We start from the raw sequence: 23,069 nt of genomic DNA on the forward strand, positions 1-23,069 counted from the left end.
AAAAAAACCCCATTACAAAGTTGCATTCATCTTTAAAGTAAGAATTAATTTTCTTGATATGCATATTTTATGAAGACTATATATAAACTCTTAAGTGTTCAATCTGTAAGGTAGATCTACTGAACACAGATCATCAATCACTATAAAATACATAATTTCTTAAAATGCAGGCAGAAAACAGAAGTGATTATTAAGGAAACAATGCTGAATTCTAAGCTGAAGCTTCATCTGTCTTGCCACAAAAGTAAATGAGAATCCACAGAGCAACAAGTGTTCTGATTTCAAACACATATCTCTTAAGCATTCATGTCAAATCCAACTCCACTATTACTAATGGGAAATTTAAAACTGATTTTAGAAACACAGAAGGACATCACATTTGCAAGGTTACCACACAAGCTTACATCAGTTAAACAGAACAGTACAAATTAACAAATCACCATAGACCAGAATGGACAGAGTTTACCACAAGCAGACAGGCTTGTCTGCATGATTGCAAATCAAGAGTAAAGAGGCAGAAAGTGAAAGGAAATAATATTATCAGTGTAAGAAGAGAATTACATAGGATTTCATTTGCAAGTTTCATTTGTAATGAGGAAAAAGACAAGTACACACAGTTAAAGTAATTGCAATTGTGGAAACAGAGCAGTACATTTTTGTTATCACAACCAGACACAGCAACAGTGAAAAAAGAGGACAGAACAAAGTATTTCTGAAGAAACAGGAAGGATTCCTGTAAGCCTGGAAGTAAGTACTATTGCAGTGACACTGCACATCAAGAAATAATGAATTTTTACAAATCAGGAGTGCAAAAATCCATTCATCTGCAGAACCACACAACTTAATAAGCGTGCCAAAGTACTGCTGTCGAAAGGCATCTCATGAGAAACATTAAATGATTTATGATAGCCCAATAGGCAAAAATATCTCTAATATCTTCTTTAATCATATGCACAGCATTAAATCATTCCTCCAGAAGCCATTCAAGCCCACAGTTCATCCACCAAGAGTCTCATGTTGCCAGGCACTACTGCTCAAATCAAGAGGTTTTGTGCATGCATTTTTTCCTAATGACAGTTGCACACATTAAAACTTTCAAACTAAGCCATTTGAAGAAAAGACATAGCTTTAAAAAAAACACAAGTTAAAAATAAAGGCTTACTCTAAGTGAAAAACAAATACAAATAGGTCAAGAGTGCCATGTCATAAGAAGTTGTCTAATCACAAAGGAGATCAAGAGAAAAAACATACAAAGATTATGAAGTTTAGGCAAAAGAATAAAAAGGGAGGAGAGTACTTTTGTCAAATTACATGAATCTTTGACAAAACACTATCCTGCATCTTTAAATACATGCATATAGATTATACACATATATAACCACAAGACCTGTAGATATGTATCCCAAGACTTTTAAGTTTAGGCATAAGCCTGACCTTGAAAGAAATGCTCTTGCTATATACAGCGGTTCCCAAGATAGTGATTTGAAATTTAAAACAGAGAACTGGCATAAATTTGTTCTGTAGCATAGAAATCTTAAACAGGACACTGATGACATAACATAAGCCATCAAAGGCTTTTAGCAAAGGTATTTGAAGTTTTCTACAGTAAAGGACTAATACAGCCTTCCTACTTCCACACCAGTAAGCACAAAGCAGACAGTTCTGATGACTCAATTGCATTTTTCTAGCTCGTATGGACTTGTAATGTCTGACAAACGCTGCCCATGTTTCAATACACACACTATTTGTCTCTCCCATGGATTTCACCCAACCTGATACAGCAGATTTAGACTTTTTTTCTATGAAAAAGAGTTTACTCAGAATTAAATACAAGAATACAAGTAACACTCAGAAGCATTCTGCCTCAGAACAAAATAAGCATCAAAATTACAGGCTCACAGGCAGAGATCTTCTGGGCAGCAAAGTGGTGACCTGTTCACTTAGGCCAGTACATTGCTTATTACCCTATTACCCTGTACAGACAAAACCCCCAGTCTCCAACAGACAAAGCACCTTAAGCCACCACAGACAGTGGTAGCAGACACACTGCTGGCTTTGGTAGACAATGAAACTCTGGCCTGCAAGGCATAGTGTACAAAACACACACTAAAAGCTGTCTTCCCCACTCCTTGAAGTATACAATCTCTGCCATAAGCAGCTTCTTGATACCAGCTTCCACACTGCCTTTTTTTGACCACCTTTTTACAATTTGCTAATCCAGAGTTGTCATGTTAAAAGCTAATGCATGTGGGAACAGCATCAGAATCATACCAAATGTGTCTCAAAAATCATGATAAAGGAACTTCACAATTTGCTTACAAATAACAAAGCCATGCACAACAGTGGTTAAGAAACACTCCTGCCAATAAGAGTTTACATTTTAAACGGTGAGAATCCCATAATTAGCTGTGCATACGTCGGTAGATCCAGCTGCACAAAGCTCTTCACAGATCAGACGTGTCCCCTTACAGAAGGTGACAAGTTGTTCTTTGGTTTACCTTTTCCTTCTCAAACTTAGCAGCCATTTACAAACATGCGATCAACCCTTTCCATATACGTTTCCCATTTATTTCCGACAATACATTGTTGGGATTTTTAATTCCACCAAGAATGTTAATCTAGCTTCAAAGGTAAAGAGAAATAGCACTGGCTGCTTTGTTCTCCCCCGAGTCACGCCAAACAGTAGTTGCTAAAAAGGTACAAAAGATGTATACAACCAGGTTCCACTAGGAACTCCAAAAAGGTTCATATCTTATTCAAAAATTGAATGGTTTTGTCTCACCACATTTATGGCTTCTATTGCAAGGAGTGGATTTTGGCAGGAGGTAGTGGCCAGCTATTTTTGCATCAAGAAACAGAACATCAGAATACTGTCAAGGCCGCATTCAGAAAAGACTATTCCAGATAAAGGCTGCATTTGCAACTTTAACTGCTATCATGTTGAAATGATTTTATGCACATATTAAATGATTTTCTTGGAGAAAATACACCCCAATCCATGACCTTTCATGAAAGCACGAACTCTATCACATACATACAAGACACCAAAATACTCTGAAGATTTATCATCTTACAAACTGGTATTTCTTATACTAGGCTTGCAAAGGAATAATTTAGCTGATTTTTTTTGTTTTGTTTTTAGCAGTAGCATCCCAAGGGACTTTCATGGTAGACAGTAAAATGGAAGTTCATTTGCGTTTCTTTAAATTAAAAAGAAAACTGATCCTATTATGGCTAACTGTAACGCAGAGTCATCATGCATCAAGGTTTAAGTTTATAATCATTGCCAGGAAGCTAGAGCATACATAACCTCAACTGCAGGAGTAAGACTCCTACTTGCTGCTAACATCAGCTAGACAAGCAGCAGCACTCTGGAATAATGACTGTGCAACCCAATCACAGTCGCTTTCTTCTCACTCTTTTCTCCCCCAGTTCCTCCCTCACCCAGAATAAAAAAAAAAAAGGAAACAGTCACTGGGACCAAGGGCCAATCCTCCCAAACTATTCAGCATGTTAAGAGACCTGACTCAGCACACCCATCCCCCCACCAAAACAGCTGCTCTGGAGGTCTGTAAGCAAGGACAGAAAAATGGCAATTTCAGAAAAGCGTATCTTTCAATTACCAGTCAACCAAAAGGCTCACCTTAGTCTCAGGCCTTTCTTCTTCCCAAATTCCAAAGACCTGATTCAGATAACAGAGGTGACGGACCTTCTCAGAAAAGGTCTGCATTAATTTTTAAAAATGGGAAACACTAAGCAAGCTAACCTAAATACAGAGACCACTAGCGAACTCTTCTAAAGCAGGAAAGGAACAAACTGCTCTTGCAATTCTCCATAGCATCTGGCAAAGGATACTAGCAATTTTTTTTAAATGAAGCAATAGATTTTAACTTCACCTTAACATTTATGACAATACTGAATATTATGCAATTATTCCTTGAAGGAGAGAAATTACTTAGTTTATGCAAGCAAATATATTTTCATGTGAAAGTCCCAACTTATTTGCTGATTCTAAGGGAATGCATTCACTTGCATAAACCCATATTTTGTTATTCTACATAACAATGCTATCAGCAGTATCAAACTCATCAAAAGATTCCACGTTCAAATACCAATCTTTAAGAAATTGACCTTAATATTTATGAAATCTTTGACAGACTCATTCAATATAAATGCCATGGATCTCTTTTCTGTCAGCCAATAACAGCAACCAGAATAGATACACAAAGACAGGACTGAATGAACCAATTTGTTTATTGAATCACAATGAACAACATGCCAGATATTCACTCACTGATTGTTTTTTGGAAATTTTGCTTTGGAAACAAAGGATCATTTATTTGTGTCTCCCTTGCCCTATTTAAGAGAGAACAAAATTAAGTTTCTAAAGAAGAAAAAAAATAAAGACCAACAATTTTCAATACTCTAAGTATCAAATTCTTCAAAAATACTATCTATAGCTGTATACTATTCCGTGAAGCATTCAGACAATAATGAACAAAAAGACATGCTTTTGTTCAAATCACACACAGCGGGATTATATGTGAGCTGACCCTCCATGCATTAATTGAAGACAAAGCTTTGCTTTGAGCTCATTACTGCTCTTACAGATTGGCAAGTTTAGAAAGTTTAGTGTCCTTCTCAGTTTCCCAATTTAAGATGTTTAAAAGTACAGATGCATACCAGGAAATAAGCCCAAGTTTCATAAGTTCCATCACTACTTTCAATGCAAAAGAACAAATTAGCACATATGGAAAGAACAGGATAGGGAGAAAGAAAACAGAACAAAAACCATCTTCAGCAACTTTGTAACAGTTTAACAACGTAACAGTTACATTCTTCAATAAAGAAAAGAAACAGCAGGCAAGTTTTCCTCCTAACTGTATTAATCAGAGTGTCTTGAAAAAATATAAGCAGCCCTAGTGATAAAAAGATAGATCATTTCACCAGTTCTCACTAGGGGTTTGATCTTCTAGAGCCACTGACATGAAGAGGAGCATGATTATGTCTTGATTGAGACTTTAAATAGTGCATTTCAGAAAGCAAAATCACATTACCTTGTTTTATTATATTTTTAGAGAACTGAACACATTGGGTTTCTGAAACATAATTAAAGGTATTTTGAGACTACAGCACCAACCAAAAACTCAAACATGTTTTCAGTCACCACATTATTTCCGGAAATTGTTCAGAAACTGTTCTAGGATCCCAGTGAAAAGATGAGAAAATAGGAGGGCGGAGAGGATCTACAGGAATGTTTGTACTTCCTCCATTTCTGCTTAATCCTGCCAAAAAAAGTGTTCCAGACTGTCACATTACCAATATTGTAACCAACACTAGCAAATAACCCCACCACTACAGAACGTGCCTAGTTCAGAGTAATAACTACCGATTTCCCAAGTTCAGCAGAAAAACATAAAGCAAAATAGTGTAAGTGAGCACTTCCATTTCACTGACTTATTTTTGTTACTAAAAAAACAGGACCTGCCAACTAAGTTATCCTGCTGGTCTAATCCATTGAGAACAGTGTTTGTTATAAATTAAGCCAGGAATCTTCCCTGTAAAAAGAACCTCTGGTACACAAAGCAGTGTACCGGTTAGACACAAAAACAGTGATAAAAGAAAGCTGCTAAACTGCATGAAAATAACATGTAAGAGATTACCCCAGATTTGGTAAATCCTGGCAAACACCAAGTGTTTAGAATTCCTTTCAACTTTAACATCACCAGCACCCAGCAGGGTGTATTCAGCATCCCACAGAACCTGCACTTGTGTTTTTGTATAGGGGCTTTAAAAAAAAAAAAAAAAATCAAATCACAGCAACTGCAAAGTATGAAAGTTCGAGATTTCATTCTCAAATAGTCTCGATAATGAGCAGGTGGTATTCTCTAACACCAAATAATCATCTAAATAAGTAAGGGTCTGTATTACAACTAGAACTCAAGCCTAAAGGAACATAGTCAAGGAAGATATGTGGAAGACCTGTTCCACACATGCTAAGGACAAAAGAACAATCATTTCAGAATCACATTCTTCATCTAAGTTTTTTACCCTGAATCAAAGGGGTGCAAATTATTCTCAAAAGCAGAACCAAATTTATCTTGCTGCCTGTAAAACAAGGTATTTCTTCAGCTACATAGTTCGTTTCACTCCATAACAAAGTTAGTAGCTGTAATGGCTTTTTACTTTGAATTTCAATGTAGTATGTGCTTGGCCTTATTCTGAGCAAAACCAGTAGACAATAACACATGATCTGCAGTGACTACACAGACAGCATCCACTCAGGACTTTGTTCTAACATTGTGAGTGTAACTTCCTCCTAGCACTGCCCACATTTTTAAGCAGCTGCAGGAAAGCTTTTGGAAAAAAATAAAATGAGACTATATATCAGTTCGTGATATACAAAAACCCTACTGAAGTAAAGACGTTTTGAACAATAAATTCAGACAAAGTGAAAACAGCACCCTCTTGACTCTTTGGTCCTTTCAGAGAAAGCAGCTCCATGACAGAATACCACCAGCAGAGAAGCAAATTTTTAAACAGCTTTCTATTCCCATCCCAAAGTGCAGTTCAGCACCTTCTCAGGGCTGCTGATACAGCTGTTCACCAGCTGTGCTACAAATCACCAAAATGATCACTTAAAACCAGATACTTTTAACCTAGATCATTTCAGTGACCCAGTTTTGCAGAGCAGCCTCATAAACAGTCCAGGCATAAGCGAAAATGCCTAAAGGTTTTTACATCCTGGGTAAAGTTCTTACAAACAGGCTTCTCCCAAAAGAAAACTCAGGCTGCACTTACATCCTCAAAACGCAAGAAATCCACATGTACAGAAAGCATACTGAACTGTTCTATGTTAAGGTATCTTTTAGATCTGCCTTGAGTTGGTAGCTCGACTCCTCAAATACCTTGAAATGAATATGTGCCACCTAGTGCATCAGTCACAGCCAAGCAAATAAAAATAACTTACCAAACGCCTAGCAAATTCTTTATTTTCTGAAAGAAATCCATATCCTGGGTGTACCTTGGAAGACCAAAAAAAAAAAAAATTCAAGCTGATTGAGTTCTGAAACCAGACACCAAAATTGCTAGCACATTTTCAAACACTGGGGATGATGAAGTACATTACTAAGCATTTAAATAGGTTTAATACCTTAAGAAACTCTCTTAACACACTGATTTTTCTGCCCTAAGTCGTTGAGCTACCATTTCTGAAACAAACTTTCCTTACTTAACTAGGGACAACAGGGTTGTTTGCAGAGCAAATGGAGCTGTTTGCAGAGCAAATGGACATTTCTTTTGGTGATTTGCCTTCTGCTCTTTTTAGCTCCATTGCAGATTTCCCCATACATGCTCAACCACACTCCTCACTAACCACTGTAAAGTACTCCTCACCCCAAAATATTTCCAGCACTAACTCTAATAATGGTACATAGGTCCACAGTCGTAAGCCTCCTGTCTCTAGTGACCCCGGCTTGAGAGCACAATATACTCTCTTCATTAGTCTAAGTCAAGCATCCTGTGTGCTTCGTTTGCTCACACCCCAATATACATTCAGCCTAATTACTTGAGAGGACCATGAGAAAGTGTTTTCATTTTACTTTTTGCAAGTCACATAAGATTCTGGATCTAATATACTCTGATAGACAAAGTAGAAGCCATTTTATTCACCTCTTTTAAAGAGCCAGTAACCAGGTTTCATAATCAGAAACTCAAAGGGAAGAAAACACTGGGTTTCTTCATAGGAAAGTTTTTGGCCCCTGAAGGCACTGTACCAAAACATCATGTTTGAAACAAATTACAGTGCTGATCCAACTGCTAAAGGGTAGTTAGTGCTGCTGATACATACACATCAAATTTTATTTTAGTAAATGTTCTGTGTACAGTAGCTCTGAATAATACATTTATTTCAGTGACAGAACAAAGAACATTAGGAATGTGAACATGATTACGTATTAGTTTTTCCTACTGATTCCTGTTAGGCTTTGAATCTCTGGCCAACTTGGAGGGAGAAAGGCAGACTTGCCCACATTTACACAAATTAGCTAATGTGCATTTTGTAAAGATTCTGAAACAAAAACGATTATGGGATGCACCATTTATCTTCCTACAAGTAACACTTATATAACATAGAAAGTGATTCAAACGAAGTCTAAGCAAAAGCCTTTCTGGACACACTTTCCAAAACATTCAAAATAGCCATTATGGCATATAAAGGGTTAGCGCTCAAAACTAATTGGGATTTTTTTTTCCCGCAGCAAATTTGGAAATGAACTGAAGCTGCTCCCTGGTGTGAAAGCTGAATCCAGCAGCCACCTGCAGGATCAGCGACCAGTGCTGCCAGATGCTACAAAGCCTTTGATTTCCAGTAGCGATTTCAGACACATTTAACTCATGTGACATGAACTAACTGGAATAGCATATTCAATCACTTCCCCCCCACACCTTTTAAAAAAAAAATACAAACTCTGGCTTTTCTGCTTTCTATATATGAAACAGCTGCAGCAGATAGACACATTCAGACTCACAGCTTGGGCCCTGGTTTTCCTAATGACTTCCATGATGGCATCCATGTTGAGGTAGCTTTTGCTGGTGGGAGCTGGGCCAACACAGACGGATTCATCCGCCATTTTCACGTGAACCTGAAGAGGCAAAATTCAGCATTAACAGATGCTCCCAGCAAAAATAATTACCATCACCCAGTTACATGCACACAAATCTGATTGTGTCAAAGATCATTTACATACCATAACCACTCTAAAATACACACTGAAATTACCAACACTGGCATACAAGTACTTGCACAATAAATCTCATTTCATTTAACTCTGAGTTTAAGTCACTGTCAAAATGTTTTATTATTCTAATACATTATTTTGAATTTGATTAAATAAAATCATGACAAATAGAATTTCAGCTTCCTATACTGATCATCTATATGTAAATTCAGACTAAAAACTACTTTGTTACTTGTAACCAGGGTAGTCTAATATCTTAATACTTAATAACAAACATTCATGACCAGTTCTAAGCAGGCTCCCCAGGAAGTTGGGGATAATTAGAGTGAATTGAATGAAGGGATGCAATGAGTGTCCCTGCACAGCATCAGATCAGCACCATGCACAAATTAAAGCCTATGACTAAAGAGTTCAATATCACCACACGTGAACCAGAAAATCTTGAGAATTATTTAAGCAGGCTCATGTTTGATTTCTAATCCATCGTATCCTCATTTATATGCATTTACCAAATATTTTTTAGCCAAACAAAAAAAGGACAAACATCTCCAACATTTTACCAGGAATAATAAAATACCTGTGTTTGAAGTTAGAAGTCGTCTTACATCTCACACGAATGCTTATCTTTAAGAAGTTTAATTAGATTGGTCTTTAACATGTTTTCAGAGTTCAGAATACTTTCTTTGAAGTAAGATACACATATAACCATTAAACCAAACAACCAGTTTTTCCTCATTCTGCTTTTTGTAAGCTTCCTTTCAGTATGTATTTAAGAAAGCATGCCATTGCTTAAACTGTCCAAGATTGTTAGCTATCAGTAGGACTTGTTTAGAATGACAATTTGATATTTCCAATGCTTACCAGTTTTTAAAACTATTCGATATAATCTTCAGCATTTGAAACTGAGACTATATTGTCTAAAAATGGTGCTCTTTTAGAAAATTAATATTTGAGAAATATAAGACCCTGAGATGAGTTCAGCTGGTCAGAGTATGGTGCAAATAACACCAAGGTTGTGGGTTTGACCCCTGTATGGGTCATTCACTTAAGAGCTGGACTCTATAATCCTTGTGGGTCCCTTCCAACTCAGAATATTCTGTGATTCAGCATAATATTTTTGGTTTATTAACAGGAAATTTCATTCTTTGTGAAAAGGAATTTTATTTTCAAGTAGTACGAAGGCTGTCAAGTCTGTCAAACTAGTTAGAAGTTACGTAGTCTGGATACACTGTTGGCTCATTCAGAAGAAACAAGGCCAGAAAAAAAAAAAAACATCTACAAACACTGACAAGCAGCAGTCAGACAATCTTTTGAACAATACAATGAGAAATAAGTAGCAGGTAAATATAACAAATGTATCAAACAAGGAAGAGAGTCACTTATGAAGCATTTTAATTTTTTCTTCAGTTTTATTTACTTTTTCTGAACTTAGCAAAAGCTAATCCTACCAACAAGCAGCACATTAACTTGCCACCTAATTCCACGTTTCTCTCTGGAGACATTATCTTAAATAGCTTCTGAATTTGCTATATTCTCAAGTATATGAGAGTTCACATAATCTCCTGGAATCACCACACATTTCACATTTCAACTATTGCTTCTATAAAGTCACAACTGTTTTGTTTTATCACTACAGCATTTGTCTCACAATATAAACAGAGCAAAACCAAAAAAAAATCCTAATCACTAGCACAGACAATCATGCAGCAGGTTTTAGTGCTTTCTAGTACATACACCTCAGCAACTAACTAAACTATTTTGATAAAATACTATCAAGATTAGCCTGTGTTGTCCTTCCTGCAGCACTAAGCTGAAGAAACAGCATGTGCCCCTTTATCTTCATGATCAGTTTATATGCTTAAAGTTGTTCTGAATCCCAGTATGGTTTACATTTCTAAACAAAGTCATTCAAGCTTAAGCTTAATTAAGCACGTATGTTTTACAAAACCAAAAGCTTCCTTATATAAAAGGACTAAATATCATTAGATATTTCTAGGTATCAAGATGCAAACCCCACACCCACCCACTTCTCGCATTAAGACACCAACACAGTCCCACTAGTACCAAAAGCAGCCATAGAAAGTATTGCAAACCAATTGATTTTATACATATAAGCAGTTTTGTGCACTTTTCCCCAACATTCCCCTGCCCCTATCTGAATTGTTTCATTGCTATTCAATTCTTTGGAGTTTCAACTCTTCCTTTTTCACACTACCCTGTAACCTGGTAAATCCATTTCTCTTTGTTCACCTTACTACAAGTTGTTGGTGCCTTCTCTAGTTCAGTGCCAGTTCAGCCTTCAATACACCCTAATATACCTCACACAGGTATAACACAACAGAAAACCAGTAACCATATCACATTCATGTTACCTGATACATCTCCTCAGAGCACCAGGCAAACCTCTCAAAAAAATAAGTCTCCATTCCACCTCCACTAGTTCAAAACCTCTTGATTTTCAGGTCCCAGTGACAGCTTTTCCATCTAGGGGGCTTCTCATATCTACTTTTATTACAAGTAAACCAGCACACATATAAACTGGAAATCTGCTACTTCATAATGACAACTCCCTTTAGCATTTAATGATTTCTTTGATAATGCACTGTAGTTCATGAAGAATACCCCAAATATTGTAACACAAATACATCATAGGTTTTTTTAGCATAGTACAAATGTAATTACTCGCAAACATTATAACAAAAGCCATCATTTGAGTCTACATGACAACTGAAACTTTCAGCTTACTACCAAGTGCCACCTACTTGACACAGTAATTCACTAAACATTTACCTCTGCAGAAGCCAACTTATAATGAAATATTTCTAGACAGTCAAAAAAATCCAGCAACTCCCCTTCCTCAAGCACTACAAATTTCAAATATATTGATTTTCAAATTCAAGGATTGCTTAAGTACTCAACCTAAATGACACAATCCTAGGTATTCAAAACTTGTCCCTAACAGTTAAAACCTCAGAGGTGTAATTTCTCCCTTTTCTGTTTTAGTTCAAGAAAAAAAAACCAATGTCAACAAAAACAAAGAAGCAAGTCCATGGAGGTTCTTGAAAAAATGCAATTTCCTTCATAAATATCTGAATTGACCCTGCAATCTCAAGCATGAATGAATAACAACAAAGGCTGGAAAGCAGTTCAAACTAAGTGCTTAATGGTTTATACTGAAGGTTTTAATCATATTGGGCTACCTGGGCCTCAAGAGAAATCTCAAGCAGCTACCAAGGGCTTGTTATGTTAGAGAATATAAACAACTAGAAATCATGGAAAGACATCTTATGTGTAAAAGCAGTTTAATTTCTGTAAAAGTTTTATACTTCAAGTAGTCTACTTCATAAAGGCTAATTATATTACAAAAACAGATAATCATCAAAACCTATTGAATCTTCATTTTATAGAACCTCAACCTAATTCAAAAACTAGAGACTAAATACAGTCACCTTTGGAAATCCAAACCCAAATCAATCACAAACAGACAACTAGCTCATCACAGACTCCTGTATCTATGAGAAATAAGCTACTAATAATAAAACTCTGGATTTAGCAGAAGTCCCAGCAGAACAACATTACAATGAATACTATTAATGGTGTAACTATTTTTGGATTAAGATACAAAGGCAACTGGAAATAATCTGAAGTACAACAACCATTTTATTACACAGGTCTTCCTGACCACATATAGATACAAGAACCAGCTCAAGTCCAACAAGCTTAGTCATTCAGAAGCACACTGCACAGAAGTGGCCACTGGTTACAGAGCTAGTTTAGGTCCAGAAGCCACATTCACAGCAAGGCACCTAAATCAGCAAATCCTGCCAGATCTTTACACAGGAACAGCTTCATGTTTCTTTACCACCTTTCCAGCAAATAGGCAAGTAAAGCAAGGAGTCCATCGGGGATGACTTGCCAGTCATTTTTGGCCTGGACTGGTTCCAGGCACCACTCCAGGCTGCAGCAGCTCTCAGGGTGAAGGTGCAGTAAGAGGTGGCAACAGTAGCAGCAACCGGATTTGGAGATCCTTCTACATTATGTTTCAGTATCACAGGAGGATTTATAAACCAGGTTTGGTGCCAGGGCTTGGTATCATACTTCAGAAGACATATATGTCCATAACCCAAAGTTCTGGATATGAACACCACAAAAATAGTCAGTATCTGCCTTGCAGATAACCCAGTTTAGAAGAGCTGCACTGAATCAGAGATAGGACATACCCAAATTACCAAGACCGTTAGCTCTCCTTTATCCTGGAGAGTAGCACGTGTTCATTTGACAGTAGCATCCTCTCTCGCGTAGCCATACTCTGAATTTACTGAATCATCATTGTAATTAAACCTGTATCTCAAATAATCATCATTTCAAGAAATCAAAATTAATAACTTGCTACTTAAAATATACATAGGTCTCCTAGAGGTGTTCTGTTTAACACAGCAGTATCAAGGTAACCTTTTCCAGGAGCCACTCAGCTACTGCAGATCACTGGTTGAAATCTATATTATAAACAAATTACATTTAAATATGCATGTCTCTCAACATTTAAACATAGAAAAGTTCTCAGTATGGATATAGAATGTATTAAAAATTATTTTAATTTTAATTTTTAAAATTTATTTTAATGTTTATTTCAGTGCATATACAATCTATAAAACAATCAAAGACTCCCAGAAAATTTACAGATCCCTAGCATTATAATTATTCAGCAGCTCAAGTTTGTTACCTTCCTATAGATCTGGTTCATGACAAAAAGTGCTCTTCTCCCCAGTTTGTTTCATAATCATTCTCATTTGCTAACTCCAAAAAGTAAAGGCTGACTTTGTCAACAAAGAAAAATATATCTACATGCATTTCCTAACATAGTGTTCAATATCATCTGCATAGTTTCCACAGATGATTTTATATACTTCAGCAGTTTCTAAGGCTTATCATGTGACAGATGTAATTTACTTCAGTGTAAATGCCTAATTAACACATACACACACACACACTCACTCCCCTTTCCCTCCATCTCCGAGGAGGTAAATGTCTGGGATTCCCCAGTGTCCCAGTTTTTCAGAGTAGGTCAGCCTACACATCCCCAGGTCTCAACACAAGTTGATATTCATGCAGCAGAGACAGTTATACTGAGTTGCAGACTCCATTTTCCCCCTAATTCTTCTGTGCTGTTTCAGAATTTATATTATAGGGAAACTGTTATAGCTGCATATACAGTACTAATCAAATCTAAGAAGCAATTAAAACAACCTCAGTGAAGAAAACACTTTTGTTTGGTACACTAGATAAGATTGAGCATTGTTTAGACAAAGAAATCTAATCAAACAAGTCATTCTCCTTTTATAGCTCAAATCAATATTACACATTGGAACAACATCCATTGGTGTAAGTGGATTCACTTAATTGGCCCAAACTGCATAATACCGCTCAGCAAGACAAATCACAATTAGCTCAACCCATAAAATAGGGTTAATGAGTAAATCCTTTGTAAGGTAGCTAAAAAAAACCCAACCACCTCAAATCTTGCCAGCACCATTGCCAAAAGAGACAGACAAAACAGAACAAAAAGCCTGTGGCATTGAACAGTCTTGAGTTTAAAAAAAAAAAAAAAAAATCAAACAGATGCTAAAAAGGTTCAAATTTACTGCTTTGCCAAAAACACATCTTTCATCTGACCTAAGTGTCTTTAGCAGCTTGACACTAAAATATACACACCAGTAATACAATAAGTATGAGCACAAAGTGTGCAGTATTCATACAGCCTTTAAAGTGCTATCTGCAAAGAAATACTGCCATACGATTACAGCATTTAACGCTAAAACAAAATAATGGAAACATGTCTAGAGTGCACAAAAAACAAAACTGTGAAAGACATAAATAGCGTAACTATCCTATATTTCCCATATTTAATTTTACTCAACATTTCAAAAACCTAAATAAAAATTTATGCAAATAAGCAGGTCAGCCTGCAGAGTCAACACAAACAGATCTCTCTGCAAGCCTATTTTAACTCTTTTAATTTGATGGCCCACAAATAGTTATGCAAGGACTATGTAAAACAACTCTTCAGCGGCCTTCAAACGTGTTTTGGTGAAGGGCATTTACTTACATTCCCCTCCAATTCTACAATGACCCTCAAAACAGCCCATCCATTAGCATCTGCAGTATTAGATCCCTGGTTAGTGGACACCAGCTGAGAAAAATAAATTTAAAAAAATAACACCCTTTACTTCCCAGTCTTGTCCTTCAAGTTTGCCAACTGGTCAAAAAATGAAGACAGTAAATAACCCCACTAACTAGGGGCCTCAAAAATCCACACTTTTCAACTAAGATTAAAATGAATGGAACCAGGCTGAACTGAACAATCCAAAAGATGAGCAACATTAACCAGGCAAGGAAGACTGCATTTCTTACCAAGACTAAGAGAAAGCACGTTTCAACACACATCAAGATTTTCATCTGTTTACATTCTCACTTATACACATGAATTTATTTTTGTAACCTTAAAAAAGGAAAAAGTAAGTCTCAAGTCTCTCTTCCATGGATGAAGCTCTGGAACGTTGTTTGCTGCTAAAAAGACACACAATTTTGTTTGCATTATGAAGAGGAAAGGACTCCCCATTGTACCTAGAGGTCTGATCACTCCTACTGTGAAAACCAGACCATGCTAAACCCATCAGAGTGATGCTCTCAAACTGTGCTCTGCTTGCAGGACAAGCAAGAAAATGCCTCCTGAGTCCTGAAGACATTACAGATAAGACTCTAGAGAAGAGTTCCAGAATGGCCTTGGCTCCTGAAAGCCTTTTCCTATATCTTTATTCTTTGACAGCTTCAGTGAAGCACCTTCTAGAACAATGCTGGGAAAGAAGGCTTCTCTATCAGAATTTTATTGCAAGTGCTTACTGTGTTGAACCCTCCAAAACAGTAAAGACCAGGAACTAGTACACAAGTTTGCTATTGAAAGTTTAGCGAATGAAATAGTTAGTTTGTATCACAATCTCCAACATGTTTTACTCAACACCAACCAGGAACAATCAGTCTTTGTTTGGTAGAATAACTGAAAAAGTAGGTCAGTAGTCACCTTGTTCACTAATCTACCTTTGGATGAACTGAAGGATTAACAGAGGTAGAGCAATCAGGAGGGGAAACCAGAATGTTTCATCCTTTACTAACACTAACACATTAACAATCTTGAGGGAAAAGCATTCCCTTTGCCTCCTTCCACTGGTGTCTCCCTTGGTGGGAGAGCTACCAAGTTCCTTTGCTCAGCTGAAGATTAGAGGCTGCCCAGCCACTCAGCACAACCTTTGCTGACGTCTGGGGTGCTGTGAAGAAAGTCTGCAAGCTTGCAGCTGCGCTCATATGTCTGCAGACTATTTTTACTTTGGAATACATTATCTAGGGCAAGCCTCCGGACAAACAGGACAATTTTAGTTCAGAGCATACACTAACAATTTGGGAAGACACTTAATAAATGTATTTACCAAAGAAAGAGTCTCCATCTGTTGCAGGAATTGATCAATTCATCATATTTATTTAGAGCAGTCCACTATGCTCTGTGAGGATGCTGGAGTTACATCTTTGCAGTGTATGTGACTCTGCACTTTAAGTGTTTTAGAAGAAGAATTAGGTTTTTTGTGATGTTAACAAAACAGTGATGCCCTACAGTGTTCTTAGTAGCCTCCCTGCATTTCAAACACATCTGCACCCACATGTCAGCCTTTCCCTAATGGAATCTCAGCTTCTAAGCACATTAGCAAAGCAATAGGACAGATCCTTCTCATGCTGTTTCTTTTTCCTGCCTCTCCCAAAAACAAGCTCTACCGAGGAATGCATTTGATGCATGCTTCTTTGTTTTGCTTTCTAAAAGGGTTAAGACATGTAGGAGATGGGAAAGCTGGTAGTTAGGTAGGTCTAGGAAACAGTATCACATGGTAGGAAGGGCAGTCAACTACAGAACTTCATATAGATTTTGTTCTTAATTAAGCTAGATATCCCAGAAGACTTTGGGATTCAGAAAAAGTAGGTTAAACTCAGCCACAGTACAAAGCAACACATAGTATGCAGTGGTAACATGCTCCTATCCAGCATTTTCAGCTCTAACTCAGATAGAGTTCCCCTTTTAGATGGATGAACATACAGCCATTCAGATGTCTACAGATGGATGGACTGCAGAAGTTACTTCCAGCATCCAAAGATCAGGGATTCCTAAAACGAGTTCTAATGTTGAGAGAATAGCTCACAACAACAGCAAGGTGAATTCACAGCTACCTGGCATTTCAGCTACACACCAGTATTTAAAAGAAAGGTGAAAAGGGAAAAACTAATGTCAGCTAAATGTAACATATCCTGGATCAGTAGTTGGAAGATCGAAATTTTTTTTTAAATCACAAACACAAGATGCAGACCTACAGTGAATTATGTTCTTCTCAAAGTGGACTAACTTCAGGCCCAAAATGAACCATATACTGAGACTTACATTAAGTTTCACAATCAGCCTTACTTTAGGCACATACAAAATGCCACTCAAAGGATAATCCCACCCCTAAATGCTCCTCCACACTCAGCTCTAGCAATTACAGTGCTGCTGAGACAGATCAATGAACTGAACAGACACAGTGGAAAAGTAATCTAAGGGGAGGGGAAATTAACCTTCTGTCAGATCAGCAAGTTAAACCATCTCCCAGCCACATGACCATCAGATCCCATACAGTGAATGAATGGGAGGGGGCAGGAGAGCCCAAACACTCCTTTCACAAGTAGTTTAGACTTAGAAAAATTTAGACATAATATGAAGCAAGTTCTACAATGTCAAATAATCCAAAGAAAATAGCAGAAAAAACAGTTTGTGAGTGAATGCAGAATATCGTAAAGATGACAAAATTCCAGAGCAAGTTTTTTAAAACACAGATTTCCTTCATGTCTATGCAATACATATATGCTCAATAGAAAATATAAATGCACATGTATGTATGTTTATATGTACATACACACAGCCCTTAACCACTTCTAGGTACTCAGTGAGAGGGGTTTTTCCACTAAGGCTAAGTACTAAAGCAGTACATATAATGAACAAAAGTTACATCATAAAACTTTAACATTACCATCATGGTCAGCATAACCTTATGCTTTTACAAGGAATGAAATACTTAAAAATGCCTTACGAAATATTTGTACTTAATATTATGTTATTACATAACATTTACAAAAGTAAGGCACTTTTCCTTCAAAATTCCACTAATGTGAACATTTAGATTTCTTTAAAATTATTCTTTGCTTAGTTCTTAAAAAGATAATTTTACAAGAAGATTACTTCTCTGCCACTATATTAAAATTATTCATTATAGCACAACTTTGAATAGTCCTATACATAAAATCCATCCTAAGTTTTCTACCTTCTTTTGAAAGACAAGTCAGCTTTGAGATTTCAAGATGAAGATATCAAGATGAAGTCTATAAAAACAGTGCAATGGAGAAAAAGCACCAAGCGCTCCTGAAAATGACTGCACAGAAAAGCAGGCAGCTCACCAAGTCTGTAAGGACTGTGTACAGTCTGACCAACAGGCAGGAACAGACAAGGAAACCTGCACTGTCCAAATACAATTTTTACACAGTTACTACCAACACTGGACAATTCATTCACAGATGCAGATGCCAGACTTTATGTGGTCCCATCCTTTTCCAGATCATCTGATAAAAATATTTTCAACATTTTTTTTTCCTTACAGATCTCAGAGTTCTGCCATCGCTGCAACTCAAATTGTAAAAATTTTATTTTAGCATTAACTCTAGAAAAATCTTTTATCTGCCGGGGGGGGGGGGGGGGGTTTAGGTTATTGAGTATTTTCCCTAACAATATTACCACCTCCTAGCTTATTTCCTATGATACACACTTTTCTATCTTAAGTTAACTCAGGGATAGTGAGCAGAATCTTAGGCTCCATTGCATTCCATTAATCTTAGTATTATTTCAGCACATCAAGCAGATTTAGTCTAAAAATAGTGCATGTATTGAGATAGGTCTTGGTATATAAAAGAGCATTCTTTGCAGGACACTACAAAGTTTTCCCCACCCAAGCACAGATCTTGTTCCAATGAACAGAATGCTAGCAAAATGCTCCCCCCTACACCTACTTCCCACCCCTCTATAATAAGCTATCACTTCTGGGACTCTCTTTTTTGAGGCAAGAATGTAAAAAGTGCAAAGACAAATGCTCCAGATCTTCACCTTTGAAGATTAAGTAAAAACTAGACAAAATGAGAAATACCAATATCAGAATAGCTTAATTAAAGTACCATAAATACATGTGGCCTATACATACAAATTCTACAAACACACATTTAGATCTTCAACAGAGCACACTTTGTCAATGCTAAATATATTTCATATGGTAAAAAGAGATAATTACATTCTATATAGGCAACACCTGCACAACACCAAAGGAAAGAAAGCTTATTTCTGCAAGGTGACAACTGTTCCCATTTAAGAGGCACAAACTTTTGCATTCATCACAGCATATAGATAATATTCACAGGTTTAATAAATTAATTCAACCTTATATATAGCTTTATAAACCATTAGAGCAAATATCTATATAAATAAATTCCTATTTCAAAAATCCCTGGAATTAAAAAAAAAAAAAAAATTTCCAGGTTGCATGGAATCTACATAGCACAGCACCATGCTCTTACAGAATGGTTCCTTCTAAATCCTCTTTGCTGTTAGCCTTTAGGTTTGGGTTTTTTCCCCCTCCAACCTGCTAAATAAAGTCATATTTCCTGCTGACAGCAAATGATTGGTTTACCTTTAACTCTGGGGGGTTTAACTATCCATCCTTTAAGAAGCTTTGACAGTTTAACCTGCTGAGCTCACAGCACCCAAGGGAGGGTCTTACTTGCAGTTTTACTTCTGCTGCTGCTGACCACTAATACTGACTCTGCAGATAATGGATTTCAATAACAACCTCCTACAGGTTAACACTTTGGGTAGCATCCATGATACTGCTTTAATTAAGCTAATACATGAAGGTTACAGTTTGGTAGAAAGTTGTATTAAATTTGGCAGTGCTTACAATAGCAGGAAAAGTGCACATGTTCACCAGTCCAGTAGCTCTGGGATAAATTTGCCTACTGATATAATTCAGTTGGTTTAACTTTTTTTAAGGTGGGCTCAATTTATGGATTCCATTTCCTCTAAACATGAATTTTCCCAGCATAACTGATAATTTCACAATGGATAGGAAATGGATGCCTCTAACCACGCTGAGTACAGAATGTGTCTACCTGGCATATAAATAGTCGATGCAATACAGTTAAAGGGTGCTGTGTTTGGTTTCTTTACTTTACAAGGTTTGGAGCATCCTGAAAATGGAAAATATTAGCATTTTTATTTCCTTGAAGCTAGGTTGCTAACAATAAATTTTATATTTTAGCAAGCTATTAATTATGTAAAAGCTTAAAGATGTTAAAAACATCTAGCTGGAAGTGGAAAATAGTTCATATTTACTGAAAACAAGCATTTGACAAAATACAAAATCTTGCAGGTTGGAGTGGTACATGTTTAAATGCATTTTGCAGGCCAAGCATTCACTTCCTCTTTTTCAACACAGCACTTAAAAAGCATATATTCACTTCAAAAATAGATGTTCTTGGTTTAAAAACTTGGTATTAACTTTAACTGTGAAAACATCCATTTGTTGGATTTCATTTTATTTTTCGTTAAAGTACACAATCTGACAGACACTCTACAGAGTAATAATGAAGCAGCATGGGAGCCATTTAATATATTTCTTGATTAACTCATTGCCTGTCCAGTTCTCATTCAGACATGTGCTCACATGTCATAATCGTCATAACTCCCATCATCCCTCCAGTTAACACACAAGCTCCTTGATTAGTGCACAACTCCCAGACGAGCCATTGCTAATGCTAAATAATTCCCTTCAGCCTCCTGCGACTATACTGCAGGCTCTCCAATTAAATATAATGTCTCTGATGAGCCATATTAATACGGACATATTCCTGCCAGAGATTCTAGCCCATTCACTTCCACCAAAGAAGCAACTGAAATAAAAAGAAGCTGTGTACATAAAAATTAGCCAAAAGAATAATTTTGCCATGAGGCTTTAATTAAAAAAACTTTGCTGTCACAAGTATGTTATTCTTGGAGGTATCTGGGAAACTGGCGTATTAATACAAGTTTATGGATAAATGGCAATAAGTAAATTAGCATTTTAATAATTGAAAAGCAAGCATGTAAAACAGATAGCTTTTCAATCACTTAATTACAATTAGCAGTATCTAATCACATGTGATAAAATTAACTCAGATCACTTGCCACTGGTATAGCAATTATATTCCGCCAGTCTTGTGCATTAAGCATTATTTGAAATATTGGCATAGCTGTACACACCTACACAAGGTTTCTTCAGGTTATAAAAATATTTCACTAATGACACATCTGTAAAATTTTCAGAACTTGTACCAAGAAACTACCATGCCTGTTAAAAGCCTGTTGCAGTACCACAGATTATGTAGTGAAGCCCACGTTTTTAAAGATATTTACAGATGTACCAAGCAATAGCAAAATATTTTAATACTATAAAAGATCCAGTCATTGGTCAAATATAAAAAAGTCAAATGATAGTAATCTCCCCACTTTAAAATAGGAAGAGTCACTAGAAAATCTAACATTTTCAGTGTACACTGAAATTCCTTAACATTTAACTCAAAATAGCTGCCATTAGCTGGAAATTGACTATTTAGATTTTATGAAAATCATAAGGAGTTCCCAGTTCTTACAGGAGAGAGTCAAATGTCCTTAACCCTATTGCTGACCCTCTTACTAGAAGAGATATCAACAAAGGACATGTAAATAGACTGTTGCAGAAGTATCCTTTAGTAGTATAAAAATACTGCTTGCAACTGCACAAATTGTAAGATATTCAAATAACCCCCATGAAATTTTGATAAGGTCTTCCCCAAGGTCCTTGCACCTTCATCCTTACACTAATGCACTTCATCTTCATTTACCTGATCATTAGTTTCCAGTTTGTTCAGCTGGAAACCAACACACACTAATTACTTTGACATCACAAAGTCCTATCTGTCTTCACCACCTCCCCAGACAGCAGGGAGAAATTATCAAGGGTAGGCATGATAATATCCTGATAAATGATGATTCACATCACCTCACTGTCAATCACCCAGAAGTGCTCACGCAAGATACCACTCAATCTCATTACTGAATCCTAGGGCTAAGAGTACAATACACACCAGGAGTCATATTTCAAACAGCAGGCCACCTGGATAAGATGCAGCTCTCGGAGATTTTCATGAATTTTGTTGGCTTTTTGTTTTAACACGGTAAATGTCAAATATTCATCTATTTTACCATGTGTATATAGGCTGGCAGAAAAGGACATGCAGAAAGCAAGGCAATTCATCTCAAGGGTTCAAAGTGAGAAAAAAACCCCCCTGTGTTCTTCGGAGGGGAGGAGAAGGACAGGTAAATTTCCTTAATTTAAGAACAAAATTAATCAACCTACCTAAAGTTTCAAAGTTCAGTTTCACAATTTAAGCATCCTTCCTGCTGAAACAGTATAAATGTATTCAGAGTTCTGAATGAAGAAATGCTAGCTTTGAAACTCATTGACATACACAAATTTCACTTTCCATGACAGAAAGCAAGTAAAGACAATGTTCTTGCTTCAAAAAATAGCTGATGGGGGCAGGTGGGGTGATCAGTCAAGAAGCAAAGTAAGAACTTAGTAGTAGCTGCTTTCTCAGAAAATATTACATCTTTCCCTACTTCCAAAATAGTATCATACTTCCACTTCTCTCAGTCCAATTACACATATAACTAAAGCAAACCCTAATGGTAAAGCCCAGGGCTTGCTATCTAGCACAGAATCTAAGAGTTGTTCTTGATGCTAAAGGAGTGAACAACAAACACCACCATCTCCTAGGTCTGTAATACACTGTTTTCTTGCCCAAGACAATCACACACCATCACTAAACCTGCACAATGTCTGATCATATTCTTCAATGTATGGTGCATCACTTACGCAACAGATGAAGGAGTAAAGAAAACAATACTGGATGAATATCGGGGGGAAGTGTGAGGAAATTCCACAACCATGTGTGCTTGTGCTAGGTATTGTCAGGGAGAAAAAGTACAGCCTAAACTAAGGATCAAAAATAGAAAAAACAAAGAGCAGGCAGCACAAGAACAAAGAAAGTACAAAGATACACATTCTACCATCCCACAGTATTCTGGCTGAAGACACTTTAAAGACTCAACGCAAGCCAGAGCAGCAGCATGCTCTCTTGCAG

General features: G+C 36.8%; 1 protein-coding gene across 3 annotated transcripts in view; it reads right to left on the reverse strand.

Annotated features, from left to right (window-relative positions):
• The window catches only part of PCCA (propionyl-CoA carboxylase subunit alpha), a 272,415-nt gene that overhangs the window by 224,385 nt on the left and 24,961 nt on the right, over nt 1-23,069 (reverse strand). For all 3 annotated transcript variants that reach the window (XM_042042942.1, XM_042042930.1, XM_042042953.1), the window contains exons 5-6: nt 8,529-8,642; nt 6,971-7,024 (exon numbers count right to left, since the gene is read on the reverse strand). In XM_042042942.1, coding sequence (XP_041898876.1) covers nt 6,971-7,024; nt 8,529-8,642 — 168 coding nt within the window. The remainder of the gene's footprint in view (nt 1-6,970; nt 7,025-8,528; nt 8,643-23,069) is intronic.

Source organism: Corvus kubaryi, unplaced genomic scaffold, assembly GCF_017639235.1.
Source record: "Corvus kubaryi isolate FWS band 111438036 unplaced genomic scaffold, C.kubaryi_AGA036_p1.0 133, whole genome shotgun sequence".
In the NCBI taxonomy this organism is placed as follows: Eukaryota; Metazoa; Chordata; class Aves; order Passeriformes; family Corvidae; genus Corvus; species Corvus kubaryi.